This window comes from Aspergillus tanneri, assembly GCF_003426965.1.
Source record: "Aspergillus tanneri strain NIH1004 chromosome Unknown AapTan_1_pilon_pilon_pilon, whole genome shotgun sequence".
Classification (NCBI taxonomy): Eukaryota; Fungi; Ascomycota; class Eurotiomycetes; order Eurotiales; family Aspergillaceae; genus Aspergillus; species Aspergillus tanneri.
In genome coordinates this window covers 588,376-603,930 of record NW_022984628.1, presented here as the reverse complement: position 1 = coordinate 603,930, position 15,555 = coordinate 588,376, and the positions used below count along the sequence as shown (strand labels likewise).

Below are 15,555 nucleotides of genomic sequence, written 5' to 3'. Positions count from 1 at the left end.
ATGAATCTAGGAGTATTCGGCTTGGCGAATCAGGTTTTTCCATTTCAGGTGGTGCAGGAGGGTCATCTGGTTGCTCCAATTGGTAGTCTAACTAATCAGGTAGACCAGGTGGGTGGTCTGCAGGTGGAGGTGTTGTCTCCGGTGTTGGTGGAGGTTGGAATAAGGTTTCCTTCACTGGCTGTTCTGGATAAGCTTCTTGATAAGCTTGTTTTGTGGTTCTGCCTGATTGGTTAAATTGGTATAATTCTTGTCTTCAACCACTGTTACTCCTTCAGGGGAATCATCAATCTCAACAGTAGGGGTTGCTTTTGCAATTTTTGGTATTCTAAGCACCTCGGTAGGGTGGCTCTGGTGCAGCTTCTTGGATAAGGTCTTCAAGGAATGGCTCACATGGGTTGTACATGCAAGATTCATCGAAGGTAACATCTCTGGATTCGATAACCTTTCTCTGTCTTGGTTGCCAGATTTTCTAGATATTTGATGCCTTGTATCCCACTAGATACCCAACGAGCGCTCTAGGGGCCATTTTTTGTGTGTTGGCAAGGTCCTGATCTCTTAAATATGCGCGGCAACCAAAGGTGTAGAGGTTTGCAAGGTTTAGACACTTTCCGGTAAGCATTTCAAATGGGGTTTTCTATTCCAATTGTTTTGTTAGTGATCAATTAAGAATATAAACTGCAGCGTTTATTGCTTCAGGCCATAGATCCAATGGTATTCTTGCATTAATTAGGAGAGGTCGAGCCTTTTGGAGAATCATCCCCCAGAACGTTCTCCTCGGCTGTTCTGTTCAGGTTGACCGCGTACAGAGGTTTGATGGATGATCCCGTTCTGGCTGGTTAGGGCTGTCGAAGTCATGGCCTAATGTTTGCTCATTATCTGATCGATAGATCTTGACTGAAGTGTTCCATTGGTTCTTAACTAGATTGGTAAAGTAGTCAATTGCACCTTGAATCCCATTCTTGCGTTGAAAAGTGTACGCAAAGTGCATGTGTGTAAATTCATCATAGAAGTGGCAACACCATTAATGTCCATTGTATGCAGGTCTTAACTGGATAAGGTCAAAGTGGACATATTCGAAAGGCTTGGTCGCTTTCTTCGATGGTCGTCGAGAGATTTGGCGTGGTGCATGGGAGATTAAGCAAGTCTGGCATTTCTGATTAAAGCCTTTTAATTGGTTAATTTGCATTCCTGTTGTTACCTCTGGCAAGTGCTGAATTGCTTCATGGTTTAGATGTCCCAGTCGGCGGTGCCATGTGTGTGCATCTCCATCCAGAACTAGGGGTTTTTAGACTTTTTCAATGATTTCAGTGCAAAGGCTTGTTCAGATGGCTGATTATCTTCGACTACCCATAGATCTTGAACTGTCTTTAGTTTGCAGATTTCCATTCGGTCACTCTTCCTGCAGATTCGGTCGTTGTTAAAATCCCATGTATATCCCGCTTCTTTCATGCAGCGAGCAGATAGAATATTGGTATGGAATCCTGGGACATATGCAACCTTTTAGAGACTAATTAAGTTTGCCTTGTTAGGGAAGATGGTGACTGTCCCTAGGCCTTGAATTGCCATGGTTAAATCTCCTGCTCGAAGGATTCCTTCATACGTGGGATTAAATAAGGTAAACCGTGATTTATTATTACAAACATGGATAGATGCACCTGAGTCCAGAATGGTACTGTCTTTTAATCGATAGGATAATTCTGTTGCAAAGCTGGCTGGGATTACCGCCATGACATGGTGTTCGTTGGTTTGAACTGCCATGACATGGTGTGCATCAGTTTGACTGTCTGGTTTTTGATCCTTTTGGGCTTTTTCGATTGCGCGTTTGATTTGCTGATGCTTTAGACTTAAAGGATTCTGCATGATTTCATTAAATTTGGCTTGGATTGTTGGATTTGGCTGCCATCCTGATGGTCGAAGTGCTTCATTAAGGTAGAAGCATCGGTGGAAGAAGTGGATCCGTCCACATATACAAGGTTTCCGGGGCTGATTTGAGCTTGTATTCTTATCAGATTTCTTGGTATCTGATTCCTTTGACTGATCTGTTTGGCCCTTTAGAGTTGCATAAGCAGCTTCAAGCTTGGAAGACTGTCTGATCTGCGTAGTCCTTGCAATATATGCTCGAAATTCGCTTAAAATCTCCGGTAATTTAATGGATTCATCCTTATAGAGGACATCAACGTGACGTTCGGCCCAAGCTGGTGAGTGTTTTGCAATTGCATCAAGAAAATCCTGTACAGCATGATCTCCTTTGGCTTCTGGTAGATCCGCAGATTGGCATTTGTGATAAGCTGATTTAAATAATGCAAGCCATTGGTCCAAATTGGTGTTATTAACCGGTGTATCCCGTGCCTTCTTATATTTTGCAAAGATAGACTGGGCGGTTTGTCTCTTCGTTGGTTCAAGCTGTTTCTTTAGTGATCTAAGGATCTGGTAGGTTAAATCCTTATAAAGGTGATGCACTAGTAGAGTTGAAACAAAGCTTTGAATAGTTTTATAGACAGCTGCAATCCCTTGTTTGACTCGATTATATTAATTTTTTTTTGGGCAGTGTATAGCTGCATTCGCATCTTCTAAAAATCAAAGTAATCTGGATCGTTCGGCATATCTGGGATGACTGGGTTGTTCGGAAGTCTGGGTAATTGGTCTTCCGGTGTGCTAGGATTAATGTAATCCCACACGTCTCGAGCTTTTGCTTGGCTCTGGATGAGGCTATACCAAGCGCGCCAATCATCCTGTGATTTTAGGATAATGGAGACCTTTGTGGGCGCTTTATTACTTATTTTGACTGGTTCAATGTGATTGGCCGTTTCCAGGGTGTATGGAAAGGTATTGCTTTCGTGTGTTTAAACGAATCGATTCCGGTTCAAGGGTTCGATCGGTGGAATACCGCGTGCGTTGGAATTCAGTGGGACAGCGCAGGGAAAGGTCTGAATAGCTTCAAGGTTTCCTATTCAGGGTGCCTAACCGGGCTCATAACTGTCGGTCAGCTGAATACGCGTATGAGCTAGTATCACCGATTATATAAGAATATGGATATGCATTGAAGAATTGAGGTCTCTAAGGTCTCTAACTATCTGAATCTATCTGGGAGAGCTGGATGAAAAAGGTGAAAACAAAGGAATAAAGTCGGACCGAGCGGATGCTGAATAATGGGTAATATTGGCCCACTTTGGTCGACAACATTAAAATAAAGTAAGGAGGCCTTTGTCTGGGGAAAATATTTTGATATAATCACGTGGTTAAAAATCTTTCAGAAATATAAAAGATTTTTCAAAAAATTTCAACTTTGGCTTGAAATTTCAAAATTTGAAGGTTTTTTTTACATCTCTACTTCCAACACACAATCCATATCACGTGACTTTTCACCATGTTTGTTTACTGCTCATTTTCCTCATTCTTCCCTTCAACGATTCCTTATCGTACATAACCTATCTAACCTATCCTATTGGTTCTACGGGTTCAGCCCCTGGCATAATTATCTAGCTATTCTGTGATAAGTGAGTCGCTCATCCAATTCCAGCTTACTCAGTTCCTCTATTCTGATGCCAATTCTTCTGACCTACCGTAGGTTCGCTACACTTATAAAGTAGTTAGTAAGTAATTAATAATATTCTATTTTTTAACTAGATTAATACTATGTTATATTACCCTAAGTAGTTGGAAAGTGGTTCAAAAGCAGTTGTTGTTACAAAGAAGAATAAATGAGAATGAAATCCAGGAAGTTTGTGACCTCCAAAAGCCGTTAAGCTATTTGTGCGAGGTCGCCCCACCTGTGACTGACCTGTGCCCTGTTGTTGTACTGGTATTTAAAATGTCAGGACAGTCAGGTAGCCGGTTATCAAAACTGAGCTAGTCGTAAGACTAGGCATCATAGAATCAGAATTTGATGAAAAGGGGATCGTTCTCGAGAAGAGGGGAAGACCACAGGATACCATACACAACGTTAAGCTATCCAGTTGAATTACCCAGTAATTCCAACACCGGTTGGCACCCTGGTGACCGTTCACCTGACCTGTCGTCTGCACTTGAGACCTTTAATGACGTGTCGGGCTTGCTGACGTGTCCGGCTCGCCTGCCAATTACTAGGTCTACAACGTCAAAATCCTAGGAGACCAGTGGCATCAATAATATGTATCGAAGCAGGTACGCTTCATCCGCGAGTGCTACTGCTGAATACTGTATACACTCATATCTATGCAGCACTGAGAATATAAAGCAGACCAACTACGGAAAAACAACCTCACTGGGAACGTATTCACCCCGCACACAAAATGATATTAAATGTTCAATATAATCTATCATACAGCGTATATTTTGTTCTGATCGGGACATTTTGTCTAGCAGCATACACCCTTTGGGCATTCAGGCCAACCTCGATCAGCCACTTGCCATTAGTCAATGGGGATAAGGTGCTTGGGATTTTTACATATAAGGCGAAACTCAAGTTTCTGAGCCATGGAGAGGAGCTACTCGAAGAGGGCTTTAAAAAGGTGTACCGTGTTTGTTAATTAGCCATGGAGCCGTAGCTAATACAACTTAGTCACCTTCAGGCTTCAGGATCATGTCAAACACTGGAGAAAAGCTCGTATTACCTCCTCGATTCGCCGAGGAAATGCGGAATGACGACAGACTAGATGCTCGAGAAGCTAATAAAGAGGTGAGCATCGTTTCAATAGAGTCAACTGCATTAACTAGCTCCATCAAGATGTTAACTGGAAACTAGGACATGCTCGGTCATGTACCTTGTCTTGCTCCACTCACTGGAGGCTCCCTGGATGAGAAAGTAATTGCTAAGCTTATGCTGAGGATCACGAGAGCATTAAGTACGATACAGATTAGAAGCTCACCCACTGAATCAGAAGCATTTAACCATGCTCCACAGATACATTGACAGGGCCCATGTTAGAAGAAATCGATTTAACGGTTAGAAGTCATTGGACCGATAGACCTGGTAGACCTTGTCTTCCCTTCTTATTCAGCCTACCGAGTCTGCTAATAGGAATTGGAAGATTTTCATGAGATTGATCTAGCACAAAGCTCACTGCAGATGATTTCTCAGGTGTCTTCTCGAGCATTTACTGGTCAGAAACTCTGCCGCAATAAGCAATGGATTAACACAACTGCTGCCTATTCTTCTAGCGCACTGGCAACTCTTTTGACTCTGCATCTTTTCCCTAAATTCTTGCACCCTTTACTTCAACTGGTGCTACCCACGTGTCGAGAGACTCAGGACTATATAAGCGCCGCTCGACATCTGCTTACCCCAGTTCTTGAAGAAAGAGAATCAGTCGGTCAGCAGCAGGATGATGCAATAGCCTGGTTTCAGGAAGTTGCAGCGGGCTCATCGTGCGATCCAGTCTCAGCACAACTTTCACTATCGTTCGTGGCGACTCAGACAACTGCTGACTTTTTTACCAATCTTCTTACTGACCTTTGTGAGAACCCGGATTTAGTCCCAGCACTCCGCCATGAGATAATTTCCATTATTGGCAAAGGTGGAATGACTAAGAAAGCCATATCCCAGCTGAAGTTGCTGGATAGTGTGATGAAAGAGTCTCAGAGAATGAGACCTCCCTTGCTAGGTAAGTCTACATAACCCCTAGCCGTATGACAAGCTTGCTTATAGAAGGGCAGCAACAATGGGCCGCCGCGTCGTGAAGAGTATCACACTCTCAAATGGTCTCAAGCTACCCAAAGGAACAAGGGTTTGCGTATCCACAAGTGCGACGAAGGACCCTTCTGTCTACCATGAGCCCGAGAGGTTTGATGGATATAGATTTCTGAAAATGAGGACAGTCCCTGGCCAAGAGAACTGTAGCCAGTTTGTTGCGACTAGTACACATTCAATGGGATTCGGGCATGGTGTCCATGCTTGTCCTGGTAGATTTTTGGCAGGACATGTGGTCAAGATCTTTCTCTGTCATATTCTCATTAAATATGATTTCAGATTACCAGGGGGGCATAAGCCTGACTCCATGAAATCGGGCTTCTTTGTACTGAGTGATGCTGCCACCAAGCTCCTCGTCAGGCGAAGATTTGAGGAAATCTAACCATGTGTCCCAACAGGTTCTGCTTGAATCAAAAACACCCTGCACTTTCTTGAGGCGTTCTTTTTACATCAATGAGAATTAGAGCATTTATTACAGTAGTGGACATGTTTGGCTTCTACGTGATTTACCTTGACTCTTTCTCAGCGCCATACATGTGGATTTCTATTTAGTCCAGAGCTGCCTCCTTCGGACGCATATGAGGCTAGAAACAGCAGCACCAGCCCGACCGTTGACGCGTCGCCCGCGAGCACGACCTCTAGCAACTTAACCACGCACCCTATTCCCAGGGCGACCGCCTGATCCTGTAGCAATAAATTTTCCCCCACACAGCTCCCGAGATGTTCCCATAACCGAACCCTTTACCATACTGTATGTCCAGGGGCGCCAGTATTCGACTACAGAAAGAGATACTACCTGCCTTACAGTGCATGAATCCAGATTTCTGGTCCAAAATCTTCCACATCAAATAGGGCTATACAGATCCTATGCGATTAAGCATCCTGGATGAAGCATCCAAGCTGTTACGGAAACACTATAATCCGCCCGACTTGGCGGTGCGGAGTATCTGACGATCGATTCAACCCCTGAATCCTTTAGATAATTAGTTGAGCACCTAGATAGGAATGCAAGAGACTCAGTTGGTTGAGATACTGTGATTCCTGGTGTTTCCACAGAAGGACATCTACTTCCTAGTTAGGCTAGTTGGCCTGTAGCTGATAGAATAGCTCCCTGCGCACCACTTCCCCTGAGTTCCACAACACCCTGAATTCCACAACAGTTGTAAAACGGCGTTCAAAACGAACAAAAGTAGGTGTTATCAAGACAATATGGCTTAAATGTGACAAGGGTGGAAAGTATGATAGCTGTCTTAATAAAACCGAGCGCCGCAGGAAAGGGAGCACAATATACGTGCAGAAAGACCTGTTATAAGGAGAGCCTTCCGCAGATATTGAATGAAAAGATATTGCTATTTTGAGCCGATAGAAATACAATCAGAGACACCTTGAATTATCCTACTTTACTATTTTCAGGATAAGTAGTGAGCTAAACTAATGGTGGGATAAATCGTCTCTCTAATTATGTACTGTTCCATGCAGCCCAACCCTCGCAGTTCGCAGTGGATGAGGATAGCCAGAAATAGCCCCCGTAGACAACATGCCACGCTGCGTGTATTGCTTTTCCATGCCGTTTCTCGATAAGTGCGGTTTCCAACATGGTTCAGCAATCACCCAGCCGCCACTAGGGCAATTCAGTACCAGTTGGTAATGCTCCGGGTTGCGTGTCTGGCTCATGAGAATACCTTGCTAGACCAGAGCTCTCAGATAGATGTCCTCTACCACCTGCGTGTCAAGCCTGGGGGCTAAATCCGCCAGAAATAGATCCAGTTGGTCTGAGCCGAGAGGAGGCAATAGCGGGAAATCATAGATGGTGCGATAACAGCCTCGCATCATAGACAACTAGGTGGCCACCTCCCGCAGGGCTCGTGAGATCCATCGTAGTGTCCTAAGGCTCACGGCCATGGCTTTTCAGAGAAGACAACGGGGGCTGGCTGGTCCGGGAACTGTTGGACGAGGGAGTGCAACACGGCAGCCTGGATAATCTCCATGGGTTGCGTAATCAACGCGTCATTCGCCCTGTCTAGCAGGAGTTGGCTGGTCGTCTGATCAAGATTGAACATATAAGTATCGACATCCCCATGGGTCTTGTGGTTGGTCGCTCCATTCCCCCAGTATGCCGTGGTCGTCGTCGTCATCGTCTTCCTAAATAGCGGGCAGCTACGAATGGTTTTAATTTAACTTTTCAATTGAATTAATTCTATCAATCTATTATTATGGCACCCACCTTCGCTTAGGGGAAAAATAAATGAAAAATAAAAGAACAACAGATTAGGTAGTCAAACAAAGAGAGGTTGGATATAAGGCAAACACTATTGGCTGTGGTACACAGTTTCGCTGTGGCCGCTCGTCAAGAGCAGCCACCGAAATTAAGATATTAAAGCCGATTGTGCGCTTAGTGCTTTCCTTTCTTAGGCACGCGGAAAAACCAGTATGAGAGGATGGTTGCGCAGATATTGAATGCAAAGAAAACCCATAATAGGCCAAAATCCCTCCAACGGGTAGATGGATCAATACCCATGCTGCTGAGAAATTGATTGGTGTTGTCCACCGGGCAATAACGGCATGTCTCCCCACCATTCTCATTGGTGTTCGGATTCAGAAGGACGCCGCCGCTGCTTGCGATGTAGGGGGCCATGTAATCCTCACAAGACTGATTCTTCGGGCTCATAAATGACAGGACTTCGGTTTCGCTGCAGTGCATCGGGGCGTCCGAGAGGGTGGCAGATAGGAACGCGGAGGCGAGATAGGTCATGGGGCTCACGCGGTACATGAATATCCAGAACCTGGGGAAAGAGTCTGGTCTGGCGATAATTCCGCAGAAGTACATGCACATGAGCATCAGGAAGTTGCAGAGACCCGATGCCATTTCCGCGAAGTCAAATCCTGATATGACGAGATGGCCCAGGGAGCTGCTCCAGAGGAAACCAGCCCAGAGAGTAAGAATGACAAGAGCACTCCGGGAGTGGAGCGCATTCGTATACAATGCGTTTCGCCAAACACCCATGGGGTAGTACCAAGCAACAAAGCACAATACGGCCATCAACTAACACACCCAATACATTAGCTCGTTTCATACTTGATCCACCTGAGTTAAAGGAAACTTACCGAATTCCACATAAGTTCGGAGAGGATGCTCGAGAGAAGGAAAATCTGCCAAGCGTACGTTTTGGACTGACATTCCCGCGATTCATACAACGTCCGCTGGCTCACATAGGCTGGAATAATCTGCATGACAAGCTGGACAAAGATGATGATAAACATAAACACCCCAAGCATCTGGTCTTGCAACCCCTGTTGAGTATTTGCACCATTAAAGAAGGAGAATCCGATGAACAATGCCTATGGATTGGGTCAGTACTTTTGATGAAATACCGCTAAGGAATGGCAACAGTAATTTACACTGGCTAGACAAAGAAACATCTTTGAATAAATGTAGGATGGACTACGCCAGAGGTGCTGGAACACACGCTTCGAGACAATAAAAAACTGGGTCGTGAACGGGGCAGCAAACTCGGTGTCGTTAGAGCGGTCACTTGTGGGGGGTGCCGTGAATGGTTTTTCAACCGGTTGTTTGAGCTTCGTAAGATGGTCGCGAACTGCTTGGTATTCCGGACTGTTGCGCCAGACGTTCGGCCAATCAATTTCCGTTTGAGACCCAGGTGCAGCACCGGTCACGGTCAACATGTGCTCGGCAGGATTAGTTCCTGCGGGACAGGCAGGACCGCCATTTCGAACCAAATAGTCCATCAACATGTGAGAGTGTTTACCAATTTCTCCAAAGTAGACTGTCTTACCACCTGGAGCGAGGAGCAGGAGTCGGTCGAAACGCTGAAAAAGAATTGCTGACGGTTGGTGGATTGTGCACAGAATTGCTTGCCCATTATTCGTCAATGTTTCCATGAGGTTGCAGATAGACCAAGACGTCTGGCTGTCAAGACCGGAAGTGGGTTCGTCCAAGAAGATTAACAACTTGGGGCGTGCGACAAGCTCCACTCCGATTGTGAGACGCTTTCTCTGTTCGACGTTTAGTCCTGATCCGGCGACTCCGACAATTGCATCTGCATATTCTTCCATGCACAAGAGCCTGATGACCGTCTCGACGTAGTCCAATTTCTGCTGCCTTGTGAAATGCTTTGGCTGTCGGAGCAAAGCACTAAACTCGAGGGCTTCGCGAACGGTGGAGGTCTGCAGATGAAGATCTTGCTGCTTCACATATCCAGTTTTGCGCTGGAATGAGTTATCTCGAGGATGACCGTCCACGAGCATACTCCCCGTGATGACACCCATCGTGGTGCGGTTAGCGAGAACGTCCAAAAGTGTTGTTTTCCCAGCACCAGAAACACCCTAGTTTTCCACCAATGCATGAGCGTACATTAACGTATGGCAAACCGGGACCAAGAACTCACCATTAGAGCCGTCAAAGTGCCTGGCTTGACCCATCCATCAACGTGATCTAGCAGTCTTCGATTTTCTCCTTGGACTGTAATATCGTAGCAAACATTCTCCCAATGAAAAATAGAATCCTGCTGCTCCACACCCTGGGGAGAAAGAATGGAACTTGTCATCTCGCTGGAGGAAACTCCTGCATATGGCTGCTCATCATCAACTTGCTGCTGCTTGACCCTTTTTTGGTGTATCTTGCCACGACGAAAGACAAGTATTTCGCCCTTAGATCTCTGAGCGGCAACAAGCTCCGACGCCATCAAGTGGCAGAGGCAGAGGAAAACGCAAAAGCCAACCAGGATGCCGAAATCCGCCCAGCGGAAGCTATAAGAGTATCCGTAGGACTGAGTTATAAAGGCGTCACCGTTAACGGTGCTGGAGCCCGGTACCGAGCCCATTATCGAGCAAACGCGCTGCTCCGCGGACACCGCGTCATAGCCAGGTCCTGATGGTACGAAACTCGAGCATGCAAAGTCTCGGCCATGAAATTCATTGACCATAAGGGCTTCAAATGCATAGTACACAGGGTTAATATACCGGATCCAGTGTGACCAGCCAAGCATATATGAGCTAGGAATTGCAAACCCAGCGTACATAACGAGTCCAAGATTGACGACCGTTGTTGGAGTCATTGCTTGCTCAAGAGTCTTTGTCAATGATGCAAGGAGCCGGAAAAACATTGACATTGTTAACTGTGCTGTAAAAACGATGAGGAGGAAAAAGAAGAAGGCACCGGGCTCGCGGCGAAGATTTGTCATGAAATAAAGCACAATGTTTAGCACAATGGCACCCACAATTTTATACGGTAGATCCATGATCATTGACGCAATAGAATCAGCACTAGGATGATAGAGTGCATAGCGTTTATGCTTCTCTATGATCTGGCGTTTTCCGTAGAGGCTAATGATCTCGAGCATAGTTCCCAAGGCATTGAGGATGACAACCATAAACATTGTAGCTCCACGCCCAAAAAAGGACGAGGTGGATGGAGAAAGGTTATAAAACAAGCTTCCAATCACCAAGAACATGACTATGTTGTTTACCAGCATATAGATTGGGACGCCAAGTTCATTTTTGATTCGCGTTATTTCCCTCATCATGCACAACTGAATCTGTGACCAGTATGATAATGTATAAGGCGAGCCTCCACGCTGCTTGGTGGACTTGTCTGATTTTCTAGCGTCTGAAAATTGTTGAAGGTCGGCTCCCCCAAAGGGATGTTCCTGGCTATATTGCTGAATTTGGTTCAGGAGCTGTTTGCGCTCAGAACTGTCCTTCCATCTCTGGGCAAACTCGTCTGCTGTTCGTGGCGCGAGGCTAGTAAAACCCGGTCTAATCACCCGCTCTGTGGCACTTGTCATCGAAGTAAGGAAATCGGGAGTAGTCTGAGATTCTGGACACTCGAACCCAAGGTTTTCAAAGTAGGTTTTTGCATCGCATGCTCTTCCGAAGTAGATTTGTCTCCCTTCGTATAGTACCGTCACTTTGTCAAAAACCTGTATGCAAGCTATTAGACACCAGCACCAGATGCCTTGTCACTTAGGTTAACCACCTACTTCATAAGCTGCCTGGGGCGACTGGTAAATCGCCACGCAGGACGCTATACCGAACACATCACTCTGCATCCGCAGTGTCTTGCAAAATTCGATCGCGTTGGCACTATCCAGACCTCGTGTACTATTGTCCCAGCACTGTAATGGTGCATAGCTCAGAGCCGCCTCGGCGATCGTCACTCGCTTCCTTTCACCTCCGCTAACACCACGTACAAAATCGTTTCCCACTCGAGTATTTTTCGTATGGCCGATTCCAAACATAGCCATGGTGACATCGCGTAGGTGGGTAGCATAAAGCTCGCGACTGAGTCTACCAGGGATCTTGCGAGGAACTCGGGCGAGTGCTGCGAAGTAGAGTGTGTCCCCCACGGAGAGTGATGGAAAATGGCAGTCCACTTCAGCGGTGTAGATGGCTTCCCCGCGGAAGGCGCTGCTCATCTGCTTTGGAGTGATACCTTGATAGTTGATGTAGGATCCTGGTTGCACTTCGAGCCCCAAGATATCGCCGGCAATGGTCTTCAAGAGCGTAGAGCATCCTGATCCAGGAGGGCCCAATACACAGAGTTGTTCACCAGGTAACAATAGTCCATCGATGTCGCGTAGAATGTCGACTCGCTGCTTCCGTCTTATGCCGAACAGCTCCGCTGCCATCCCAACCATCTTCAACGCTGCGTTTCCAACACTCATTTGGTAATCCGTAGGTGTCCCGTAGCCACACACATTAAGATTCCTAAAAGCGATCCCTGCCTTCAGAGGCTTATCTCCTCCTTGGAATCTAAGATTGTAAAATTCCCTCGCCCAGTCTTTGGCACGGAATTTGGAGCTGTTCGGGTTGAGGTGGGCTTGGTCCTGAGACTCAGGTAGAGACGATAACATCTCGCATGTCGACTGTGCTTTGATAACCTGAGCGAGGCTCTGTACACCCCCTTCCTGCCATGATTGTCCACTATTAGGCCACAAACTGGACTCGCTCTTCTGTTTCCTTACCTCGGGAGATGCCGATAGATGGGGTTCTAGCCGGCCTGTCTTGAGTGGTTTGCCAACCGTAGTTTTTTGCAAATCCTGGTCGATATTCTCAGAGGCTGTATGTTGCATCATTGTTGATTAAGATATCAGAAGAGTTTGAGACTCGGTATGCCACAACTGAGCCCGCTAAGCCTTGGTAGCTTGCGAGCAATGATGCAAAGACTGCTCTTTAGGCCATGCAGAAAAGTGTGAATTAATCTTTTGGTAGAATATAGGGGTCAGGAATAACAACGCTTTTGAAATATTATGTGACTCGCAAATATTATTGAATATATGTGCAAATGGAACTAGAAATCATATCAAAAGACCGTGGTAGAGAAAATCGTCTTCTTTAAAGGCCATCGTAAGGGCCAATCTTTCCCACTATTCCTGCAATAGACTGCTGAGCCCCCTTGCTTGGTACCCTTTTCCAATACGTTCTACAGGCATGTCGAAAGCAGTGTCCGAAATTAATTAGTAGTAATTTCTGGAAAAACCCTCTGGCCAACAGCATACTGCCTCTGGCCTCCATAACTGTAAGTTTCCTATAACACTATGCAGCCACAAATAATAGTCTTGTAGCCATCAACCTGTAACAAAATTACTATTTATTAGATAGTGAATACAGTGTCCATACTATTTTAGTGTTTCTAAATGTACTGAAAATGGCTTCACCACTGCGTTTTTGGAAAGTCACAGTTAGTTATATATTATTATGCAGACCAGGGGTACATAGTAGTAGCAACTTGCAGTAGTGTTAAATTTAGCGTAAACTACAGCCGATCTCAGAGCCACTGTTTTGAATATAGTAGGGAATGATCTAGATTTTGACAGATGCGACCGAGGCAAAAAGGCAAACAACACAACGGTGGAGAACAAATGAGCTGAATAGATTAGTGTCTGAAAGACGCATCACGATGGCGTTTTTACTGCCAAGTTTGGAGGCATGCTGAATCCTCAGATTTGTACAGTTTAACGAGTCAGCGGATATAGCCAAGAAAAATAAAAAAAAAAAAAAAAAAAAGCAACAACCTGTCGGCTGACCGCAGGCCCACCTTGGTATTTGTACAGGAGTGCTAGTATTGTCCATCCAATATACCAGTGTGGGAGTATTAAATACAATATCCATCTTCCCGGCTTCGAATGAGCTTAAATTCAACCATCTGAGACTTAAGGCGAGAACCTAAACTTCGAACGTCAAAAGTAACTTCATTTGGTTTTGCTGCATTGGCCGATTAGACAATGTTCGGAATGGTGCACGAGAATATCTATGTTCCATAGGCTGAGGTTGTCTCCCAGACGACAGGCAGTCATTCATGGATACAGTGCTTATTCACGTAGAAGAAATTATATAGCATTCCTAACTGTTCATAATTATTAGGAGAAAATGTGCAGAGAATCAATTCAATTTATCTCGTATGTGGCTAACACTAATAACAATATCTGGCAGCTCCAGGCTGGTAAGGTGTGGTATCACATTTTGACCCGGTGGTGTAATTATAGATTTGCTTCTCAAGGCTCGTGACGTTGGGTATGCGCATAAGAAGACCATGAGCTGACAGTAACAGGTCGGCATCTTAAAATAGCTTCACAGGGGGTTGACGTCCGTAGTGGTAAACCCGTTGAATCCTTGATATAACTTGGAAGTCCTCGGCTGGATATGTGATATCAAGCAGGAAATATAAATTGGGCATTCACGCAACATGTTTAGTATCCACTGCTAGACCTTAACCTACATGAACCGAGATTTGAGCTACATTACCGTACAAAGTTACTGCATTCAAACTCTATAAGCCTATTCCACAATTGCATGTGCATTTTTGGAAGAGTTCTGTATGCTCTATTACATCACTTGTTTCAATGTTGACAACATAGCATGCGTTTTCTAATCCCTCGTTCTAAAGTTAATGCATCAACTCATAGGCATCTACCGGCAGACTAAAATGACAGGAATATATGTCCAACAGTGTGTCGTTATATATTACAAGTCTATATCGGTCCGTCTCGCTAGTTGAGTAGACTCCCTTTGAACCTATACAGCTTGCCCTGCAATACAGAGAACATCACTCTAACTATAATTACTCTGCCACAGTTTCAGACACTATGCGATAAAGGGGTTCCAAAATGGCATGGACAAATTTCTTAAAACATGAAGCATGTGAACCTCTCCTCGAAGCCTATCAATTAAACCACGTATTGTGGATACTGAGAAGAAGTCCACAGCAATTACGTCAAATCGGCAGTGCTGGAGATTACATACGCTAGACACACCATAGTTTTTGGTAAAATTAAAGCCAGGTCAGCCTTCATTGGCAATACCCATATTTGTGGAATGATCCAAGGACGGATAATTCTTGTCTGGACACCGCTATTACGAGCATAGGAGCCCGAGGAAGTTACATATTACCAAGGATTCAATACTGCCGCGAAGTCAGCTAGATTACGGTACAGTGAAGCCCTCGAAGTTATCCCATTAAAATTCCTCAAAAAGTTGGGTCCGGATATGAACTCTCCTCGGAAGGTGACAAGCAGATCCAATTGTTGAAGGCCATGGGTTAGGAAACAGAGGATTGAATGAGCCGAGATATCCATAGTACCAAATCAATTAAACTAGGCCTATTATGTCTATTAGATGACAGCGTTCAGTGGCGATCTTTTTCGAAGTACCCTGTGTGGCGGCTGCCTTGCACTGGTAGGGGTGGATGTAGGGCAGAGAGCCCTCAGCTGAATCACCCAGCTATCACCTCTAGCCTGTATTTTGTTAATTTCCAAAAAATAGAGTGGTGAAGCCATTTCCAATAGATTTAAATATTAGCTATATTGTATATTTAGAAACACTAACATAGTATGGACACTGTATTAAATACGTAAGAAATAGTAATTTCA

General features: G+C 45.1%; 3 protein-coding genes across 3 annotated transcripts; 1 reads left to right on the top strand and 2 right to left on the bottom strand.

The window, feature by feature from the left end:
• Positions 1–4,561: 4,561 nt before the first annotated feature.
• ATNIH1004_002250 (cytochrome P450) lies at positions 4,562–6,050 on the top strand (the record flags this gene model as incomplete). The annotated part of the gene is made up of 5 exons (XM_033566945.1): positions 4,562–4,657; positions 4,724–4,823; positions 4,883–4,951; positions 5,010–5,582; positions 5,635–6,050. The coding sequence occupies 5 exons, from the start codon at positions 4,562–4,564 to the stop codon at positions 6,048–6,050; spliced, it is 1,254 nt and encodes a 417-aa protein (XP_033428940.1).
• A 1,073-nt stretch (positions 6,051–7,123) lies between these two features.
• Positions 7,124–7,803, bottom strand: ATNIH1004_002249 (uncharacterized protein; the record flags this gene model as incomplete). Its single annotated transcript, XM_033566944.1, has 2 exons — positions 7,124–7,289; positions 7,565–7,803. The coding sequence occupies 2 exons, from the start codon at positions 7,801–7,803 to the stop codon at positions 7,124–7,126; spliced, it is 405 nt and encodes a 134-aa protein (XP_033428939.1).
• A 257-nt stretch (positions 7,804–8,060) lies between these two features.
• Positions 8,061–12,762, bottom strand: ATNIH1004_002248 (uncharacterized protein; the record flags this gene model as incomplete). Its single annotated transcript, XM_033566943.1, has 6 exons — positions 8,061–8,711; positions 8,774–9,007; positions 9,068–10,012; positions 10,075–11,607; positions 11,668–12,594; positions 12,652–12,762. The coding sequence occupies 6 exons, from the start codon at positions 12,760–12,762 to the stop codon at positions 8,061–8,063; spliced, it is 4,401 nt and encodes a 1,466-aa protein (XP_033428938.1).
• Positions 12,763–15,555: the final 2,793 nt, after the last annotated feature.